The sequence below is a fragment of the Grus americana genome, chromosome 3 (assembly GCF_028858705.1).
Source record: "Grus americana isolate bGruAme1 chromosome 3, bGruAme1.mat, whole genome shotgun sequence".
Taxonomy (NCBI): domain Eukaryota; kingdom Metazoa; phylum Chordata; class Aves; order Gruiformes; family Gruidae; genus Grus; species Grus americana.
The window spans coordinates 26,250,858-26,273,777 of NC_072854.1; the positions used below are offsets into that span (position 1 = coordinate 26,250,858).

A 22,920-nucleotide genomic window follows, 5' to 3' on the forward strand; every position below is an offset into this window, starting at 1 on the left:
GCCATTCAGGCTGCTCTGCATTCAGCGAGTCAGTAATCCCAGCAGAAGGTTTAATCCATTACACGGACGAGTGTTTCTACAGCCAGGCAAGGGAACAGCATTTAGTAACAGCCGAAGATTGCTGTAAGGAATCTGTTACCAAATCTCTGGTACGCTCAATTTCTCTGGATATCTGCAGCTGTCCTTCCACCACGACAGCTCTTCCTTAGCCTGACACAGGATGGGGCAATGCATTATATCTGTACAAACCCACCAGAATTCAGGCAGAGATCATCAAAAGTGTTTTAATGATTAAACCATGTCAAACATTAACAACGTAGGTATATTCAGATGAGCCAAGGGTTTATTTCTAGCACATTTAGACAGCCTATTTTGAACATTATAGCTGCTGTACTGAGCTATGTAAAGACTCTGCAAACCAGTACCTAGAAATGAAGACACGCGCACAAGCTTTGATAATGTAAACATAACAGACACTGTCTCCTTCAAAACAAGGAATGAAAACCCACAAGGCTAGTAGGAGAACTTAATAATTCCCTAAGAGATGTGCAAAAATTTTTAAAAAGATTTAATTTAAAAAAAAAAAGAAAAAAGAGAAACATGTTAAAACTGGCATTTATATAAATATCAAAAAACAAATAGTTAAACTTGAGCAATGACCAGCAGAATGTCTTGCACTATTCATTTTTTTCAGAGCTTAATGAATAAAATATTCATAAACCAAACTCCACCACAACAGATACCAGAATACCAGCAATAGATATTGGCTTTGCAACTGACTCCTCATATGTGCAAGGCAAGATTTTACAAGAAGGAGTAGCTTCAACAAGCACTCAAACCAAATCCTCAGATAACAAGCCAAAACATTACCGGTGATACACACAACTCACATTACAGAAACAGACATTTCCAGCACATTTCAGTAACATTTAAAAAACATTAGGTATGACTTAGACTGTTTAATTTTGCTTGTTTGGGAAAAAACCACGCTTGTGTTAGGCACATTTTAAAAATGAACATATGCTACAAGAAGAACAGTACAGATACCAACTTAAATACAGACAGTTCTATCAGAAAAGCATCTTTCTGTCTTCGTTTTTAAATACGCTTTTGGATACGTCACAGACTTAAACAGTAGCTCCTAAAATGTGGATATGGCTATGGTAATAACACTTGAAATTCTGCCAGTTTCCATATTAAAAACCACTCTTCATTTAGCATTTAAGAATTCTCAGAAATAAGGAAAACAAAAAAAAAAAAAAGAGAAAAGAAAAGATGGGTCCACCCTGTATATACTCTAAACCTTAGAGACAATATTTAAGTCTTACTGGACTGTGTAAGCGCCAATTAATTTTACATTAGTGACATACTTCAAATAAAAAAATAAGATCTATTAAAAAGGTAAAATAACTTTTCCATCTGGTTTGTGACTGTTTAGTCAAAGCCAAATATACAAAACTAAACGTGCCATTTCCAATTTCACTGTATCGCGTAAGAGATACGTAACATCGTGTATCACATACAGAACAGTAAAATGATCAATGGATTCTTCTAAATGACTTTTTAATAAAAAGTCAGTTGACTGAAAAGTTGAATCATACCCTAATTTTTAAACCAGTAATAAGCTTTGGGCCCTGCTTTTTAATTTAAGGCATGTGTGTTTATCTACTGAAACCAGCATCGTACAAATTACCTCTACAATCACATGCATGATCTACAGTAAAAAAAATGGAGGTTTAGATTACAGTGTTTTCAAATTGTGAATCATAATTCAGCACCTATCATATTGACTAGTAAGGCAACAGCAGTGTCGGATACTACGATAATACTCCCTTCCACAGTCTATAGCGGGGTCAGTGACAGCCCAGAATTATTTTTAAACTTTAACCTACTTTTATGTTCTTTATACAGTTTCTAGGGTGTTTGCACTGGTTAAGTCCTACATAAATCACACTATTCTAGGCAGGAATAGTTACAGTAGCCGTTAGAGTATTAGTGCACAACTCTTATTGTGCTTACAATCAGATGATTTTGTTGTTGGGGTTATCAAAATGGTTTTTCAGTTTGGTCTTCAATCCTTCCTTTGTTTCCTTTGTTTCACATTGTTCTCAAGGGAAGAAAAGCTGTTTGTGTACCCGTTCACAGTGGCCGTAGAGCCGTTCTGATACTCTTTCCTCCTCGAGGATGCCTTCTTGTTGTAAGTCTAGAATACACGGAAAGACACATGGTTTTGCTTAAATAGATATAAATAACCGCTTCCTCACGGTAACTCAAGAAACTCAAAAGTAAACTTGGATCCATAATTTTTAAAGACTTTGTGACGGTGGCAGGGTCTAACAAGCTCTACCATTTTTTGTGTATGAGGCTATACTACGCCTTTCATTCATCACAGCAAGAGAATTAGTTCACTGGAAAAGAAAAAGGCTTGGTAGTATGATGGCAGCATTGGTAGTGTTCTGTTAACAGTAAATTAGAAACAAGGGAAGCGATTTTATGAGCAGACTGTGGCAGAAGAATATACTCAAAATGACAAGTGAGGAAGGAAGTTTGATGCTCTGCAGGTGACTATCTCAAACGCAGGCAGAGAAGCGGGTAAACAAGAACAGTGAGAAGTTCAGAGACAAATGTGAAAGCAGTTGGCACTGGCCAATATGGGAAGCAAAAACTAACAGGATGAGAGGGGGCTTGGGACCACCCCCCCCCCAAAAAAAATTACAATGAAAACATATACATGAATTAGTCTTTGTCAAAGGGGCTCAGTCGCCTGACAAAAGCGTGTTTCCCAAAATATGTGTGTGTGGAAAAAAGTTAAATGGTTAAAAGTTAAAATATGAGTAAAATTGATGAAGAAAGTCAAGTAATATTTGGAATATACTGTCATGTTTAATTAGCACATTCATATGCAGCAAGTGATATGAACCACGGGACTGATTTAAAGAAGTTCTGGAAGATCACAGATAGGGAAGCCTGCTATATTTTCCCCCATGAATCACTCTTACCAGACACAAAATGCTCAAATCTTTCAAGAGACGTTTAAAATATGTAACAGAGTTTGCTTGTTTGGGGGCAGTAGGCTGTGTTGATTTTCTGAAGCTCCATACATCTTTTCACAGAGCCTGATGATGAACTACTCAGAATAACACATACCAAAGTCTGGATCTGTTCAGACATGAAATCAATTTTGTAGAAACACAATTCAAAATGCTAATTTTCCATATGGAAATACAAACAAATGCCTGCAAAGGTGAGCCAAAATCAGATTTCGTATGTTGGGAGTTTGGGAAGGTTCCCTGGATATAAAACAAACATTTCCCCTTCTAAGAGCGGTAATGAACAATTCCTTCGGGTGCTTCACAGGTTCACAGGCTGCTGTTTTATTTCAGACTGGAAAGCTGTTTCTTACAATACAGCTCTTCCTCTCCCTTATCTGCAGTTAAAATTGCATTATTAAAATGCCTTTTGTGCCACTCAGCTTACTGAAATTAATAATTGTCCTGAATTACGGATACAAAATATCAGAAGATTTGAAACTGGAGGGCAGACCAACAAGTACAGTACTTCAAGAATGTGTGCACTTTACTGGAAGATAGCAAAAGGATATTTCAAGCCTATCTTTCTGTAAACAGCTTTCCAATGAGATACAGCCAGCGGAATGCTACAAAGAGTCGATGAATATTACTTTTACCTGAATATAGAAATTTGTGAAGAGGATAATCAAAGAAATCATATAAGAAATCTGGAAATACAGCCACCCCTGAGGAAATGCACATGGCCAAACAACACCACAGCCAGTCTGGAAGATTGTCAGGACAAACTGAGTCTGGGGAGAGAGAAAAAAAAAACAGAAATGGAGCACATTAATGCAAGGATGAAAAAAGCCATTAGTCACCAAAATTTCATTAGTTATTTCCAAAACAAGTCAAAAATACATAATAGCGTGTTTGACAAGTTTATTTTCTCTGTCTTACTAAGTGTAAACCTGAGTTAGCAGGCAGTCAGGCTGTGGTGTTCTGTTGTTTCAGTGGTTTTAGTTGAAGAATATTGTTCCACTTCTGAGCATTAGAGTAACTTACGTTGAATTGATTTATAAATATACTAAGAAACAAAGACCACCTTCTTCCTAGCGCGAGCTCATTGGGGTTTGACTCTACCATCCTCACAGAGTAGATTTGCATCTCACTGCTTCAGCTGCAAAAGATTTGGGGTCCCTGGGTCTATGGTCAGATCCTGTGATCCTCTCCCACTGCCTGACATATGGCTCCAGCGTAAGAATTTTTGGGGTAAAGGCTGCAGGGAAGCTGAGGAGGCAGGGAGGAGGACCGGCGTTTAATTATCTTCAATTATCTCTTTTTGAAAAACAGAGTTTAGGCTTAAGTGCTGCAGAGGGCCTTAGGCAAAATTCATCCTTAGATGAAGGCTACCAGATTAGGGAATGTTTATTTTAAAAGGGAAAGACTGTTGTGTTCTGCTCTGCTATTTTGCTGCCCTAACAGCTATGCACGCAGAGCAGGCAGGGAAGTGAAAGCAGCTATGACAATAGCCAGGGGAGCAACTGAAGCACCGAGACACTTGCACTCTGTAGCAGTCAAACAACTAGGATGAAGAATACAGCCTAAATCTGGAAGGAAAAAAGCCCAGCACACAAAGCAAACCTCCGCCAAGCAGTGATCTCCACTGCTACAATACTTAGCCATCCTCAGGAAGGAAGAGCGTTAAAAAAATAAAAGATTTTGAGAATCAACACTCTGAATTGCTGGCAGCAAATGCTATTAATCATCACCAGCAATGCTTATTAAACCCATTCACAGCTCTGAGAGGGTGCTAAGGGAAGGGGCGGGGGGGGGGGGGGGGGGGGGGGAAGGGGGGGGGGGGGGGGGGGGGGGGGGGGGAACAAAAAAGTCTATCTCTTGGCTTCAGTTTCCCCACCTACAAAATGGGGAAGACAGAACACCCATGCATGTTTCCTTGTGCTGTTCTGACATGTTATACACATTGAAACCTGGTTCTCATGCAATATCACTACAGCATGTGCCATATTGCTTAATTTTGTTGCTCTTTTCACCTCCAGCACACAGCATTTGGGCTTCATCACTGTACACACAGGAAACAATACAAATGGATGCAAGGAGTCCAACACAGAGTTACAAGAGAAAAAAATCTGGCCATTTAAAGTGCAGAGGGAGACCAGAAATATTGAACAGTTTTTAATAAGCCATTTGCAACTGCATGTAAAAATGAGACAGAAAAGCCATTGTCCCGCAGGACTAGAATGAAGGGCCTTGTTAGCTGTGGACTACGTTGCGCTTGGTTTCTGGTCTGTCATCTCAACATCAGCCTGAGCAACCAAGCAGAGAGAAGAACATGTTAGCTCAAGCAGGCTTCGAAGACAAGTTTCTCCCTCCTCCCTGGCTACTGAGCCCCAGAAAACCTAGTGCTGCGATTCCCAGATATATCTGGCCACACAACATGGGGTGGTGGAGGAAGATCCCACTGATCTCAGCACTGATTTGTGTATGCCATCAGTCCCCAGCTCCCCATCGTCCTGAAAACAGAGCAAACGGAGGTGCAGAGGCTGGGTTTCTAAGGTGATTCAGGCACTTAAAAGATGTAGAAGGTACTAGCCTTCGTTCTCCCTTCTTCTACTCCCTGCCAAAATTTTCTAACTCGGTAAAGACAAGAGGACCCCATCACTAATACAAGAGCCTGCTGAAGCACTGAAGAGCTAGTCACTCACCAGCTGCCCCTGAGTGATGTACTTCTTCCACCACAGATAAGGACGCATTGCTGGAACAGCAGACAATCCGTAGTAGGAGTACATGAGGACGTGGATAAAGCTGTTCAGTGTGGCACCAAAGTAAGCTAAAAAAAGGGCAAAGGAAAAAGAAAAAAGAAAGTACACTGCATTACCAGGAACACGCTGTTTCATGGAAACTACAAAAATAACAAGTTCAAAATGTTACTATTTAAAATATGATTTTTCTTAGAAGAAAGGCAAGAGATTTATATTTTTCCCCGATTTTTTTCCTGCTCACCCAATGGACTGGCTGAGCTGCTTTGCAGCTGTGCAGTTCATACCAGCCTTCTGGTTTTGTTTCCTCGATTCTTTTTCACATCTACATTCTGGCTTCTCAAGGGAACTGAGGAAGCTGACAAAAAGGAGGCACGTAAACATGCCCAACAATCAATCGCTTCACCCATCTAATTTTAGGCTTATTTCACTTCCTTCCAGGCAGGAGACTATTTTGTTGTTTATAACCAAAAGCAACCAAAGCAAGATTCTGAAGATACCTATCTTCAGAAATTGCAACTTAGCCGTTTTATTTGTCTTTTCTTACAGCACCTTTAGCCATTAAAAAAACTTTTAGCTTAACACCAAGCTGCATAGTACTGTGATGACCAAGCAGAACATAAAGCTTAGAAAGGAAGAAGAAAAACACATCACTAGAAATAGCACAAAAGTATTTTCAAGACCACACAAACACAAGATAGACTCCAAGTATCTGCACTTTTGACTGTTGTATAAACAGGGATCGACTTTCCTGGAGGAGAACGTGGCTCCAGATGCACACTTTTTATAAGTTCAGCATTACTCACTGTTGTGCTGACAACACGAAACAAATACGAGTTTCTATGTTGTTTGGCTCAGAAAGCAGACTCCTGAGCAACCCAGCCTCTCGGTCTGCACTGCCGGTAGTTCACATCCACTGGATTTGGAAAGGTTTCTCTTGGATGAGTGTTCAACAAAGCCAGCATCTATAAGCTGCACATCTGAACCACAACTAAGCCACGCTAATGCAGTTAGGAAACTAGATGCCAGCTAACAGCAATGAAATTAAAGAATCAAAGCAAGATAGACAGAGCTTAGCAGGATTTAGACAAGAGAGACACGGAAATCTTCTGCTTAAGATGTATTTGGTCAAGTTCACTAGCGCTCAGGGGACAAGATTTTAACTGAAATAATTTGTTATGGCTACTGGTATAATGAGATTAAATTAAGAAAGTAACATCTCAAGTGAACTTGACAGATACAAGGACAAGAGTCACTATTAGCCATCTTGCAACCGAAACAAGCTTCTGGGCCTGACTTAGAAAAGGGTATTGTTTCATTAGAGGATCTGCAACCACCGCAAAAAAGAGAAAACAAGGTTGATGGGTATCAGACCTGGACTACTGCAGCTGATAAATGTCACACTGCCACACAAATTCTGCAAACTACGTTGGCATGCCTTTTCTAGAGACTCTGCAGGTGGCTTAATGACTGCAACTATCTGCAATAGTTGCAATTCAGCGAAGCAGCTTAATATGGGACAGAACAAATCCTGCAGCTGAAGGTACCAGAGATGTTTGGTTTGACCAAAAGAAAACCAAAACGAGGGCGTTGTTGCAAGCGTTCCCCACCAAAACCCAGGACTTACAGTGACCACAAGGCACCCAGTTCATAACAAACCACCAAATGTTCAGCATCGTTGCATGGTGGTAGACATGCAGAACAGTGATCTGATGATTATTTTTCCGCAAAATGAAAAAGAAGGTATCCATGAACTCAATGAGTTTGGAGAAATAGTACCACCAGAGGACACGTATGATCTAGAAAGGAGGAAACAAGTTTTAGAAGCATTGCACATTGTGGGGGCTTTCAACCCTTTTTCTATCTAAATAATTAAAATCCAGATTCTGTCCTGCACTACTTGGATTGAAGACACTGCTGAGATCTTCCGTAATGCTTCAGCTTCAGGTCTTTTCACAGGAGATCTAGGTACAAACCCATTGCTACAGCTGAAAACAGGATGACAAAGACTGTTTTATGAGGCTGTTGCTGTGCACCTCGGGTGTCCTGGAAAAAACAAGAAAATATGTAACAAGAGTTGGTCCCACAGTACTCTCTGTAAAGGAGAGGTCTGAACAGTCACCATAAGAAATCATCACCACATCTCAGAAGGAGAAGGGGAGTCACAACACACAGTGGTTGGATACAGTCTGAAGACCAAGTCCTTGTTTTTTGACCTGGGAACACTTGGAAAATTTACAGATAATCACTCACCAAAATATCAACCATGAATATATTGTAGAGTAACTATTATGTTTGACAATGCATCGTCCATTGTATTGTAAAAGGAGGGGGAAAAAAGTACATAGTTTGAAAATCCGCATAATCAATAGTGTTCTGCTCTCCACTTACACACGAGTGGACAATTTGAAACATTATTAGCTATAAGTCTTGATTGCATTACCTTCATATCAGCTTCTCCTCCACTGTGCGTATCCTGACAGAAGAAATTGTATCCTCCTTCCCATACTCCCGTCACCAGCTGAGAAGATCAAAGAACAAAGTGTCATTTGGGGAGAAGGCTGCACCCCGTGGCACACGCAAACCTTGACACCAGCTCTGCCGAGATCTGGTGTCAAGGGATTCATGGGCACCCGAGTGGGGTGTTAGGTTGAAATCAAGCTCCAAGCAGTGACTGAATCACAGAGGAGGGTGAATTAACAAATTCTTCCAGTCAGGGTATACCAGAATAAAAATAAGAGGTAGCATCTTATCCCCACTTGTCCCACATAGCATGTGTGTGTTTTGCACAGTCATATTCCAGACAGATTGTTAAGAAACGTCTTTCCCTCTTGGCTGATGATCTCATTGTTGGAGAAAGTGAACAACTAACGTAAAGTAGATATATTTTTCTTCTGATTATTTTTGGAATGAAAAAGTTATAAAGAAATTTTTTACGCAGAGATCGGACTACAAGTTTTTCAACTGCATGACAAAGTAAATCTTCAGCTTTGCTATCCTTAATAGCTAAAACCTGATGTTTTACTGTATTGTGCTTCTTCAAGATCTTTTTAAACAATTCACGCATCCTGAGTACATTACATCCTTCCCAGTATGATTGACTTCCCCCACAGGATACGCCGTTGCCTGCCTGACTTCCTGGCATAACAAATAACACCTCAAACATGACAGAATTACTTTCAAGAGTTAACGACCAGCTATTAGTCACGAGAGCATGACGGGGAGCCCGTTGCCTGAAAAGGCTGGCTGAAACCTCCAGAGAAGCAAGGGCCAAACTGGATGTTCACGTCCTACCCTTTCACAGGTGATGGAGGGGCAGATTGGGGGTGGGATGGGAGGAGCGAGCGGGTGCAAGGACAGGAGCAAGCCCCCCTTTAATATCGCAACAGAAGGGATCACTGGATGTTGTTTATAAAGATGTTTTTCCTCTTGGGAACAGCATGAGGAGACAAGTAACAAATTTAGACGATTCCCAAGCAAAAAAAAGAATTGCTAGGTATCTACCCCCCCAAAAAAAAAAAACGTTTTAAAGGCTGAGACAGATATCCTGCACAAGCAAGTTGTCTGGTTTTGGCTTCATCTATGCTCGTGCAGAATAAAAAAAAGCTTTGCAAAGCCACAGTGGAAAATTCTTTGTACTGTAAGTCAGTTAAAACGATCACTTCATTAAAGGACTGCAATAACTGGTATGATTAAATGCTGCTCAGAACTGTGAATGGGAAGCTAATTCTAAACGGTACAATAAAGATTATCACTTAAATGATCTACCTTTCCCTCATGTTATTTCCTTCATGCCTCATTTTCCCCTAAATTAGCTTTTAAAATACCCAGTCAGCCTAAGTAATTATTTTTGACCTTCTGAGATAGAATTATTGCCACTATTTAGGGGGAAAAAAAAAGAAGCCATCTAGTTATATCATAACATATAGACCTGGAATTATCTCGTGTGTTAGAGATAAATCAATACCACCCTGCCACAGTGACAGCAAGGCAGCCGTGCACATCAGCGGCAGATCCCAAGCAATTTTTCTGCCCAAGCAGGAAAGGGAACGCAGCCCCGGGAGGACTCCTCTCCCGGCCGTAAGGCAGGCACAGCTCTGCGCAGCACACCAGTTTAAAAGCAGTACTCTGCTAAAGGACCAGCTGCATCCTGGAGCAAGCCCTGCACCAAACCGCTCTTAGGGCACTGAGGGAAAGCCTGCGCGGCTTCGCGAGTGCCCGCCAGTCCCTCAGACAGAAGACCACATTGTGCTGTGATCACGTTGTTAAGTGCTTACAGATGTTTTAATACAGTTCTCATAGTTCAAGGAAGTGTTAGGAATAGAGGGATAATCACAATGTTTATATTGTAATTAATCCAAATAGCATCCAGCACTAACACTGTGGTCCATAAACTTCTCCCAAGTAAAGGCAAGCATAGTGAAACCCAAAGAGCTTTCCCTCCAAGCGATACAGGTCCAATATCTAAAGCGTAACACAACCAAAGGTGTCTGAATGGATCCCACCACTCTGGAGGGCAAAGGCTATAGGCAGCTTCAGCTAAACCCAAGTACTCCCTTGTTTCCAGAACAGCATATAATAATATGCTAGGAGCTGTAATACTCTCATAGCCACAGGGGTTTAAACGATAGAAGCAAAGCAACGTTCGTAGGAAATGGTAACATCTTTTATCATATAAATAGTTAGCAAAGTTACAAAAGTAATTTAATTCCTCCCTTTCCAGAAGGAACTAAATGGTGAAAAACTGCTACTGCTGGCCACAAACTGCTGCTGCTGCCCACAAACCTTGCGTGGTGCAACATACAACACAAAGATAATCCTCTTCTGAGTTAGCCAGCTGCTCCTTTGCCTGACACCACTATTTCTTGCACCCACAATACTTTCAGCACATGCTGGAAGACTTCAGAAAACAAAACCAATGGGCCACTCTGAGACCTGACCATGAATGGTTCCCAAGTGGCTCTGTTATGCACGGGGCTGGGCGTACAGCACCGGGGAGCTGCTTACGTGCCACCTAGAAAGCAATAAACAGAGGTGCCATAAACTGGTAGTGCATTTAAGTCATTGCTCATGTTCATTGTGGTCTGCTTTGAGGGTGGCCAGAGTTTCTAACCCCTCCTTACAGCTACTGCACAGCAGGTCTCAACTTGCCCAGCAACGGGCTAGTGGCTCCTCAGCCATCCCAGGCTGGAGACAACGTTTCCCTGCCCTAGGAAGTCCTTCATCTTCAGGCTGGCAGGAGCACAGGCTTGCTAATGGCATTGCTGATGTACAACTGCAGGCATATCTTCTCTCGAGAAATTAACCTGTCCAGAAAAGGCTGACTATAATCATTTTCACCAGAGTATGTGATTTTTAAATGACACAAAAAGAGACAGCTCCTTCATAAGCCAATTAAAATGGTGCTCAAAGTCAATGTTAAGTCCCTCAGCTCAAGGGAAAACCCTGCAGCTCAAAGTTGCTTTTGTGCTCAAGCAACTTGTACTTCCTTCCCCTGCATGAAAATTTTCCTTTTTTTTTATATTGCTTTCATTTTGCAATTCTGTCGCTGAATTCTTTAAAATGCTGTGGCATGTGGGGTTTTTTTATCAACTCTGCTACCAAAATAACCCAGCACACTAACAGCTGTCTGACTGGGCTGTAGGAGAGGTGTTACTGGGGAGGATTTTGTTTTCTCGTGATAAAACCAAAGCCTGAGACTCGCTGGAGAGGGGCAGATAAGGGACCCAGCTCTGCATCATGCTGTCAAGGCGTGACGGGTTCACGAGCTTCCAAACAGAGCTACCTTAGAATGAAAAGAAGCAGACGTTCACGTGTCTGACCAAAGAAAGCAAATGCCTACAGAGACAGGAAATTTTATCTTTACACGAACGCTGTCACCTCATGACAGAGATAAGGGCTTCGGGACCTGTAGAGAAGAAAGGGGAGAGGGCAGCGAGCTGCCACCCGCGGCTCACGTGCCACGGCACCGCTTCTCTGAGTCCCCTCCTTCCTACCACAGGGTGCGGCTCTTGGGGTGCATTTCCCACACCACCTCCCTCATCGGGAAAGTCTGAGGCTTTTCTAAGGCAGATTCAGCAGGGAATTATTTTTTCAGATGAAATAAAGACAGTAAAGAGATCGCTTAAGAAAGTGAGCCTTCATCACTGACCAGTTTTCTCAAATGTAAGTCCGGGTGTCCAGATCACTTGGCCAGTTTCTCTAACAAACACCCCCAAAATAAAACAGGTCTGCATGCGGAATAACTGGGTACCCAGCACTCTCCTTGCTTTGCCAAGTCACCCAGCCGGGACTCGAGTAGAAGGCACGGGCCCTGCCCACAGCATGGCAAGACAACGTGGCTCGTGGTCGTGGCACAGAGCAGCAGCACGGGGAGCGGTGCTGCCTCCGCTGCTCTAACCACTGCCGCGGCTCTTCCAGACACAGCCGTGCCAGCCAGCGGGCCATTAACCCGCATCCTACAGCCCCTCTGCCAGCCGCCCGGCCACGCACCTTCTGCACCGCGCAGGAGGCCACCCCCCCCTGCCCCTGCCCAAGTCAGGAGTGCTATTTCCCCTCAAACTCCAACCTCTGCAGGTTTATACAGAGGAAAACATCGTTGTTTGCCCCTAATGAGGCATTATAGGCATTAATGAGCATCTCCTCTTCCTGAAGTATGGGAGTGACAGGTGAGCCTGGAGAAACCTCTCCTGCTCCCCAAGGTCTGCCTTGCCTTTTGTGTTGTCCGGGACAAGTGTAGTCTAGTCTGCTAGTACCAGAACCCAGGCCGGCCATTAAATGCCTAAATCAATAATTTATAGCAGGTACACACAGAAACTACCGTCTTAGGAATTCCAAATAAGAGGTATAAGATTTCTAGTGATTTTAAAATAAGGTTAGATTATATTACATCAGTAGACCAAATGGTGCAAGTACACAATAACTAGAATTATACAAATCCTACAATGCAAAAAATTTCCCCCCACGTTATTACATACAAACATTCAGATGTAAAGGTCAGAAAACCAAGTAGGTCATCTTTCTCATGCTAGTTGGGAGGATGCCTCACTTTAATATCTCGTTTTGGTCATATAATACTGAAACTGAGCTGTGATGTAATGAATCATGACCTGAACCACCTCAGGTACAACTCAGGAAAAACTCCAAAGCAGTGCTTCAGGTGTATCGTACACAAGCTATTAAAGCAGCTTATTTTCAGACAGGCTACTAAACAAGTTTGTAAGCGGTGATGTTTTATGACTTTCCTCAAACTAAGACTGAAAAAAAAGTTTAATCCAGCTGAAACTCAAAGTGACAACAAGGAAGAGAACAGGGAGTTACATCCCTTTTCTTAACGCTGCTCTTCACCACTTTATCTTAAAAGTGAGCACGTGTACTATAAAGTGCTACTGACATATGGATAACCCTTCAAAGCCAGATTTCCACAAGTGACGTGATCCCAGCGAGGGTATCGCCTGCATTGCACTGACGCAGGTAATTGCGGAGGCACTACAGCTGGAGAACGTACCTGGAGGTGCAGGAAGCTGATTTTTTCCCTATCACCCGGCCCTTTGGCTCTCTCCCTGCAAACATCAAGCAGTGCGGTGTTACGTCAGCATGGCTCTCTGCTTGGCGGCATTTTTATGGGATCAGTCCCCTGTTGCAGAACATCGCTTGCCCTCACATCTAGCTTGCAAGTGCTGTCAAACACATTTTGTTGCAACTATCATGAATTTAACAGTCTTCATAACACTGTAGCTTCGTGTATTCCCATTTATAAAGAGAAGATAAATTTACAACAATACCAATGAACACTTCCATATAGATGACGTTATATTAAGAGCAATATTCACTTTGATGTAAAGTGTTTCACTATATAGGAAGGAGGAACCTTAATAGTCACGGTATTTTAGTTGTCTCATTCCTTCACAATACAAAAGCTATTCAGCTGGTTACAAGTATGAGGATGTCTTCAGCATACAATAAACAGTCCTTCCTTGGTAACCAGTTCATTGTTAGCAAGAAAAAGGCATTTAGAAGATCAACAGTTCAGATCTTTTCTATTGTTTAAATTTATCAGCAGGTTTTGTAACATGGCAGAATGTTACAGTAATTTTCATTTGGAAACTATGAGTATTATTCCAAGTATTCAAGGATAAAAGATTGGCTATCCTGAGAGTTTTATCCACACTGCACAAAATAATGCAGATGATGTACATGAAGTCCACAGCAACACTACTTTTAGACAAATTAAATAGATCAACACACAAATTTTTCTGGATTGTAACATCCTGACAGGGAGGTTAGAAATGTAAGCACATCAAGAAGACAAGTTGTTCCAAGTACATACTGAATCCAAAATTGCTCCCCCCGAAGAATTAAGTATCAAAGTACTTAACAACCCAACTCAGTAATTTTTGACTAGACAATTCACTACACAAGACAAATAACTTTAAATTTTAATCACTTCCTATCTAAACACTCACCTTGTAAAACACTATAGAATTAACTACAAACTTAAAGGAGAATTACAGCTTGTATATACTTCTAAGCAAATGCCAAGGGGAAAAAAAAGAAAGAAAAAAAAAAAAGAAAAGAGATTAGTAGTTTTAGCTATAGCTAGTAATGACATGTTGAAAATGAAATCTCTCCTTACAGAAAGGAGAAATGCTTTTGGTTAAAAGCAAGCCAGAGTATTCTGTACATTAAAGCCACACACTCAGTCATTTTCTGACCACGTTCTTATTTACACTGCCATAGTTCTTCATTTTCACTTTAATAAAAAACATACGACTTTGAGTAAAAGCAGCTAAAATGCTCTCTGGGAAGTGGAAAACTTTATACTGTCTAAATCTTTGTTTTGTTAGGAAAGAAAATAAGTCCACAGAAAGTCCAATTCAGTTTGAAATATATTTGTATGTTCAGATTTTAACTTCCAAGAAACAGATGAATCACAACGGCGTTGATGTAATTGTCTCAGCAAAACTAAGAGGACACAAAAGAAGCTTTTGCAAGCTTACAGAAATAGATACGAAGAGCGTGTGCATGATTAAACACATTTAAATAAAACACGTTTGCACTCCGAATCAAGCCGTAGTTTTGCTACCAAGTACTTTGTACAATCCACCAGCACAATCATGTTGAGCATGACTTCTAGGCAAGAAGGAGATTGATGCTGAAAGATCAGGCCTTCGCTTGCACCGAGTGAAGCATTTGAAACATTGCTAACCAAGGTCAGCACAGATGTTTAAGCCAAGGTTTGTTTCACACCATCCTTAGAAGTAACATTACAACTACGGTTTTCTCCCCTGAGAAGTGACATTGAAGAATGGTTTCAACACTTTCTGCAGATGTTTCCCCAGGTTTAGGAGGACTGTCCTCAGAAATAATTTTCAACACAAGGCAATTTAATTAAAAGACACTGCAAAATAATCCCAACCCAACCACTTTTCTCCTACCTCATAAAACATATACAGAGAAAGCAGTGTAAGTCCAAGGTTGTAGACCACTAGAATACCCCTGCATGAGAACGGTTGCTTATTCCGCATGTACTTTGGTCCTAGCCATACGATTAGTAAGTACAAGACTGAGAAGATAAAGGTAGGTGTATAGTTCTCCAGAAGAAGCCATCCTTTTACTCTGGGGTCTGAAACAAACAAACAAAAACATATAAACACTTAGATTTTGTAGGGGGAGAAGTTCAATGCATCCAGAAAAAGCTTTACTCAGAATGTTTCTAGTGCTGGAATTACCAGAGAAGGACGAAGGAAGAGCAGCAAGCCCTTTCATTAAGGGCCACATTGCTCATTACAAAAAAAACTTTCACAAATGACAAGATTTCAGTTATACAGTTGTTAAAGAAAACAGAAACAGTCCTCTTCCTAAGGCAAAAATAGTCCTAAATTATTACCACTATTATTTTTAAATACTCATTACAATTAAGAATCGTCTTCCATCCTGAATACCACAGATGAGTTTAAATTATAAAGAAAAGTTTCAATGACACTCTCCCCATTATTGTCTCAAACCAACGTTTCCCAGTAGCACACGTCTTATTTCCCCACAGAGCCAGCAAAGCTAAGAGCGAAGCAAGTACCTTTGTGGTTATCAGTGGATGATCCTGGTAATTATTTTCTAATCAATACTAACCCAATTAGACTTAGGTATGTGCTACTCAAGAGGATTAAATTTTGGAGTCCTTGTATGAGCAATGAAACACAAAGCAGTCAGTCCAGTCTGACTAACCAGTCCGGTTGGCAACATGTCGACTGCTCAGGAAAAGCACATAAACCACCCCGAACGAGAGCATTTCAGGGGAACACTTGGGACAAGTGCATGATCCTTTTGAACCACAACTGGGTTCCGTACCCAGCAACAGCACGGTATTTCGCTCTTCTCACCAAAGTCCTGCCCAAAGGACTGAAACCAAGTTTACCAAACCATGAAAGAACAATTCAAGTATTGCTGGCATTTGCAGCCCTGACTTAGTTTTAAAGGAGTCAAATCTGGATCCTGAATGTAAGAAATGAGGCCTTAAAGTGTAGGTTGGGAAGCAGTTAAGAAGGCTGGAGAATCGTTTGGATTTGATTCATTATTTTTAAGACACGGCACATATAGACCATATGCCAGCACATGCAATAAGTCATATCAGAACATCCAGACTAATTAAACGGGCTTAGTATGAAGAGAGGGGGCAATAAGGGCACCAAACTACTAAAAGAAAACAGAAAACAGGCTTTGAAGGATCAGAGGCTTGTTCTACCTCCTGTGGACTTTGTCCTATGAAGAAGTGGCACCACCACCACCGGAGTTTCACTGGGACAAAGAAAGAGTTAGGAAAGACGCTACTGAAGCAATCAGGGGAAGAAAGCACATGCCACTGGGCAGCATCGCTGTGCACACTCCGTACGGACATTTAATCCCCCCTGGTCAGGATTAAGTGGAACATGGCAATCTCCAACTTAGGTGGAAGCCCTCGCCATGAGGCCACCACCTGTCCCGGTCCTTCTGCCTCTCCCTTCCTTGTGCTGACCAGGATTGCTGTTCTCCACCTGTAGACTTTTTCCTGGTGAAAAACCTACCAAAACTGTTGTTTCTTTAAAAAGAATGGTTTCAAAGAAGCAATGCTTTCCAAAAACTACAGATTTTTCCACTGAAAAAATTCCTTAGAAGCTCTAGTTGAGGTCAAGAGTATTTATATTTCATCAAATGCAAATTAAAAAAAGATTTTTTTAAAAAATAAAAGCTATTATTAAATTCTAAAAAAAAAATGCAGCAAAGATCTGAGTGAGATAAGTTGTTCCCTAACAACAGAAGCTTAACTGATAGTAAGAAGACTAGAGCCTATGATTGTCATAACTGAAAAATTAGGTGCTCTTCAGGTCAAAAGATCAGAAGCATTAAATTGACTTTTTTATTTGTTACAGAATCACACATTTTGATGCTTTGCAGATACTAAAGAAAACAGTCACCTGTCAAAGTCAGGATGCTAATGGGAGGCTATTTCTTACACTCCAATATCTGCACTTTAGTATCAGTTTTATTTATGTATTTATTTTTTGACAAATCTTACCTCTGGGTCCAAGCCAAACATCAAGGTAGCTATTGATTGTTTTATCCAGAAGTTCCATTCTACAACCTACGGAAATGGGAAGAAGAGGAGGAAGTTAGTTCTTCAGCTCATGGAAATAGTTTTATCACCTGAATACCATCTGTTAGGGTTAACAAAGAAAATACTACTATGCAAAAATTGCAGCAGACGTACTGGAAATTACCAGCATATATAAAACACATAAAGCTTATTCTAGTCTCAGAGAGCCACTGGTGAAAGAGCAGTATTTCCCACTGAAGTACTTAATCATGGATCTAGAGACATATGAGCTTAAAATAATGGGTTCAGATTAACCTGAAGTTCTTTTTAATTCTGTATTTTCTAAGTGCAAATACAGGATGACATCTTGCAAGATCCCTCTGCAAGGAGGAGGAGGAGAAGGACTGGATCTTGAAAAAAGCCAGCAACATTGAAATTCTCAAATAAATACTATGAAGCTCGTTCAACAAAAAGCCTTGAATGGCTGGCAAGGCTGTCTGGGGAGGAGGAGGGGAAGGAAAAAAGTGAAAACTGGCTCTGCTATGGCTTTTGCAGATAGGTGACAGAGATTACAGCTCTGATTAACAGCCCATAAAACCAGGAGATCAACAGTCACTGAATGACAGAGAGGGCTGCAGAGGCAAGGGAGGAAAACATTGCCATTTGTGGCATGAGCATCTCCAGTTCCAAAAACTGCTTACTGCTAAGATGTTACCAGATAAAACTCATCCAACATCAGTACAGGAGAGCGATTCAAATGCCATCTGTCAGCTCCTCACACGGGCAGTATTTACGGGTAGCGCCTGGCATATGTATTGTGGTACATAAGCCGCTGTACCTCCCGAAGGTTAAAGCAGGAAAGAAGTAGCAACACTTTCCGTGAGCAGGGACAACTGTACATAAGTCCATTCTCAAGAGAAGAGGAAGTAATTTTCTTCTTGATTAAAAAACGAACCAAGCAAAACAAAAAAACCCCTCCCTTCCAATTTCCTCTTTTTTTATCCAGAACTGTACTGAACTTTCACTAAAATAATTTTATACATTTATAGTAGGATAGTTTTCACTTCTTGATGTGTTGTATCCCCCTCCCCAAAGCAGTAATATTAGCAGCAACTTTTAGTTACAGGAAAATAACGCAAGCAACACATAAGCTGTTAACATACCCACAGCTCAAACCAAAAGTCCATCTCTATTTTTTTTGGTTGTAGCTAAAGAAACATCTCTCTCCCACTTGTGAAAATCCAGCCTCTATGGGATTTCTGATTTATGCAAGTAAAACGAACAGTAGGTCCTCTGGTTTTAATCAGCTGGAACTGACACCTCCATTTCTTTTGGGTCCAGCAAGAAAAGCCAAGTAGGATGCAAACAACATCCTCTCCCCAGTCCAAAGCAGGACCAGGAACTGCCTGGCCCACAGCAGGGGCTTTGACTTCCCATGGGACCAAGAAAATACAATGGGCTTGGATATGGACATTTAAATTGCATGGTCTTCTACCCTTCTGCCCTCATCCCGTCCGCCGCAGGGGTCCAGGCAGGAGGCTGACGTGCTCGCCGAGGATTTCTGGCGGCACCCCCAACCCATCGTTTGCTGCGAGGCTCTCGAGGACACGAGGACTTTATCCTCCATGCGCATCAAGTCTTTCTACTGCTTTGGACTACACAAGGGCACAGAAGCTTCCCTGGAATCTGGTCACCAGGCACAAACAAAACAGCTTGATTAAAATAAACAGGAGTCTTTTGCAGTCCTGATTCATACCGGTTTTATTTTCTGACTGAAGAAGCCCAGCCCAAATAAGTACACACTTCACAAGAAGGTGCATTTTTGGGATTACATCCAGCTACAACACACAAACTGCGAGTGCTTGCATGAATGCCCACAGCACTGGCACGCCGGTATCCTAGGAATAAGGAAATTTAACCGAGAAGTCTATGCTGTGCTACCAGAAGCATGAACATCAGGTAGACCGTGAGAAATGAGTGTATAATTTTCAAGGAGAAGAAATAAAATTATCCAGAGTAAGCTTCCCCCCCCCCCTTTTTTTTTTTAATCTGTCAGCTATTAAATATTGCCAGGAAAAGCACTCACCAGGGGATAATTCATTTTGTTGCTTGAAATCCCCACTTACTAAATTTGTCTGTCGCTCCTTTGATCCAGTACCGACTGATTTAGTTATGCAGCGCTGCATCATCCGATAACCCAGCATCTGTGTCTGACTTCAACTCCCCTCTTTGCAGAGGAAGACTTCAGATGGGAGAGTTTGTTTCAAAAAGAAAGGTTTGTTATACAAAACTATACCAAAAAAATCTTGATTCAGAACTGATTTGCTATATACTCTTGTTTGTTGGACACTGTGAAAATGCAGATATGTAAATGAAACAACTAAGGAAACAGAAACAAACTATGCCTAGCTAGAGCAAAGACAGCAAGAAATGAAATTCCATGTTCAACCCTTCCCTAAAACTGGAAGACAAACTCATTCCCCAAGAGGAGGAGGTTTTCTGCAGAGGTCTCAGCTTTTCTGGGCTGCTACCCCAAAGCAGCTTTTTGTGCCAGCATTATCAGACAGCAGATTGTAAAAGCCAGAGCAAAGGAAGAACTACTCCTGGTGTCGATTTCCAGAATTTGCAGAAAAAGAAATTGTTTCAAAAGGCACTCATTTGTGTAACAGAAAAACAGAGGGAAACAATCTGCTTTTGTTCCAGAGGGGGTCATGTGAAAATGCATCAAGTCTCCTGCCAGCAGCCACACAACATTAAACACTGCTTCAACAGCAGCAACTACAAGGGTTCTTTTTTAATTAGAATAGTTTCCCAATTCAGAGGAACATCGACTTCCAGAAAAATTAAACCAGTTGCCATTTGAAACACTGTAACCTGCATGCTTCCTAATACTGACAGTAAGCAGATTCCGCAGCTGACCGCACACCCGAGCGGATCACTAGCAACGCTCCTTTGCCTGGAAGTCATCCCACAGCAAGGCACACTGTTGGGTACCTATGGTCAGAACAAAAAAAAAATGACGCAATTATGCCACACACTGCTTTCTAAAACAGGTACCTCTCTATATACTATTTTTTCCTAACCTGCCTTTCTACAATGGACAGGAAAGAAACCATCCTCTCCGCTCCCGAATTCTACCAGGGCAGTAAGGCCCCTGAACACCAGGGCAAGCGGGATCAGAGTCTGGAAGTGCTCAGGCTTACAACCTGAAAGAGGCTTTACTCCTTCAAGTCCAAATATTTAATCCAGAAAAATGCATATCTGGTGTTTTAAACAAAACAAAACCCTGCTGATTTTTACAGATACTAGAGAGTCTTCCATACAGATACGTGGACGACTTCTCAGGATTTCCAGGTATTCACATGAATGGATGTAAACCAGACCCCTGATACAGTTTGAAAAATGCATTGTGCTTTTCGTGCTGTCCTGGTACGCACAAAGATCATAGTAGTGCACCCACATACACCACATCATGGTCAAAAGGACTGCATTCTCCTTATTAACAGAAGGTAACACTAATTATGTTCAGTACTATGAAACCAGCTCCTACTTTGTCTTCCCCTACAATCTTTACGATGGTAAGTAAGTAGAGTTTGGAAATTCAACAAAAAAAGGCACAAAGGCTACTAACAAAATAAAGTTTGTAATGTGTCTGGTCACAAAACCAAGTGCTGAGCTGTAGTCAAGCCAACTGCATGAATTTGAATGCAGAAGTCTACCCATGGACAGGTGACCACCCAACCTACCAAATGCCACAGTTCAGGGGACCATGAAAACCTGAACTAAGCTGACAGCATCAGAGGGAAGCCACCGGCACACAAGAAGGCTGAGAGACACCAATCCATGTTCGGACACAAAAATCCAGAAGTCCAAAAGGGAGCTGCTACTCACAAGCTGGGAGAGATGGAAGGATGAAGGTCTCATCAGCCTGGAGAAAGCAGCTACATGGTTGTAGGATGGAGGAAACATGTTCCTCCCTGTCAAAATAACAAGAACCTTTCCACTCTCAGGAAAAAACCCAACACATTGCTGGTTTGCTCTTACTGGGCAGAGATACGTCATTATATCAGACTGATACTTTAACAGTACCAGCTGTCTCAGCTTCTTTGGGGTTACATCCAACTTCTTCATCTAGAACTTGCACGCTATACGCAGAGACACAGCACCGTTTGGCTGCATGTACCCATTACAGATGACAGGTTACAAGAACACTTCATAAAGCAATCAAAAACCCAGACGACCATTAACTTCTCAAAGCAAGATGAAGTTTAAAGACTGGCTGAGAGGCAAGGGGCTGCAGTCTCAGTGGCTGGCACAACATCCCCTGCCATGGGGGTAACGGTGCTGGAGTGAGCACACCAAGCTGGAGGCTCTGGGGGATGAAGGGTTTGGAGAAAATGTACTAAAATACAGTTTTTTTCAGAGATTATTTGCTTTGATAGTGCTCTCCTTAGGTCTGATGCTCCATCATGCAGAAGAGGGAAAATTCACACTGCCTGTGTGGTAGGTAGCATGGACACATCCAGGTTATTTGGATGACACAGCTCAAGAGGGGGAAAAAATACTTAAATTGGAACAGAAGGTAGAGCACAAAGCTGCTCCTAAGAGAGCTGAATATACTAATAGGAAACTTAGAGCAGAGCTGACTTTAACTAGGCCTTTGCCTTCATGTAGTATAAAGCACTACTCCAAAGAAGTGACAGACACATTGAGAGATCATATCCTTGGCTCTCTTTGTATTTCTAAAGCTATTAGGCATCTTTGGGCAGTATTGACTTTCATAAAACTATTCTAAGGTCCTTTTAATCACTGGGCTTCCAATTCTGCAACACAAACATAATGAAAGCTAGAGTTTCACCTTGCTCTAACAAGATTGAGGCCCATCATTAAAATACTACTTTTTAAAAAATCTTCTGGAGTTAGATAGGACAGGATTTTTTGGACATCCACAGAACATTTTGCATACTCAGTCTACTTTTGGGGCTATGACCCAGGACACGCATGGCGCTCCAGCGGCCACTCACATGTCCAGAAGATGCGGCACTGCCCCGCCACTTGGTCCTGGCATGGATGGCCCCACCGACGCAACCAAAAATACAGACCAAAGGCTACACAGAGATGTGCTTTTCTTGCAGGAATTCCTAAAAAAATTATTTGTACAAGTTTTTCATAGGGGCTACCAGCAGTGATAACTTGCTCTTCTAACACATCAGTGCTCTCCAAGGAAAGGGCTACTCCTACGCTGTCCGCAGAAAACACATTCTGGGGGGGTTAGTGCCAAAAAGTGATTTAAGAATTCTCAGTCGCAATTTAATGTGGTTTCTTGAGTTTCTTCTTGGAGTAACTTCAGTTTCCAGGTACAAAGACTAGGCATGAAAACCTAAAGGTTCCCCCCCCATCCCATGCCACCCTTTTGAAGTAAACCAAATAGCAGCAACAAAACATTTTGGGCTGAAAGCTCAAAGCATTGGGAGCCTTTCAGCAGGATCCTCCAGCTCTCACCCTGCTGCCTGAGAACTCCCTCAAACAACAGATCCCAGTTTTCACATTTAAATGCCTGAAC

General features: G+C 41.7%; 1 protein-coding gene across 3 annotated transcripts in view; it reads right to left on the minus strand.

The window, feature by feature from the left end:
- Window positions 1–270: 270 nt before the first annotated feature.
- The window catches only part of ELOVL5 (ELOVL fatty acid elongase 5), a 39,326-nt gene continuing 16,676 nt past the window's right edge, over window positions 271–22,920 (minus strand). For all 3 annotated transcript variants that reach the window (XM_054820293.1, XM_054820294.1, XM_054820292.1), the window contains exons 2-8: window positions 17,340–17,405; window positions 15,226–15,413; window positions 8,232–8,309; window positions 7,416–7,587; window positions 5,735–5,859; window positions 3,686–3,820; window positions 271–2,203 (exon numbers count right to left, since the gene is read on the minus strand). In XM_054820293.1, coding sequence (XP_054676268.1) covers window positions 2,072–2,203; window positions 3,686–3,820; window positions 5,735–5,859; window positions 7,416–7,587; window positions 8,232–8,309; window positions 15,226–15,413; window positions 17,340–17,397 — 888 coding nt within the window. In that variant the 5' untranslated portion in view covers window positions 17,398–17,405 and the 3' untranslated portion in view covers window positions 271–2,071. The remainder of the gene's footprint in view (window positions 2,204–3,685; window positions 3,821–5,734; window positions 5,860–7,415; window positions 7,588–8,231; window positions 8,310–15,225; window positions 15,414–17,339; window positions 17,406–22,920) is intronic.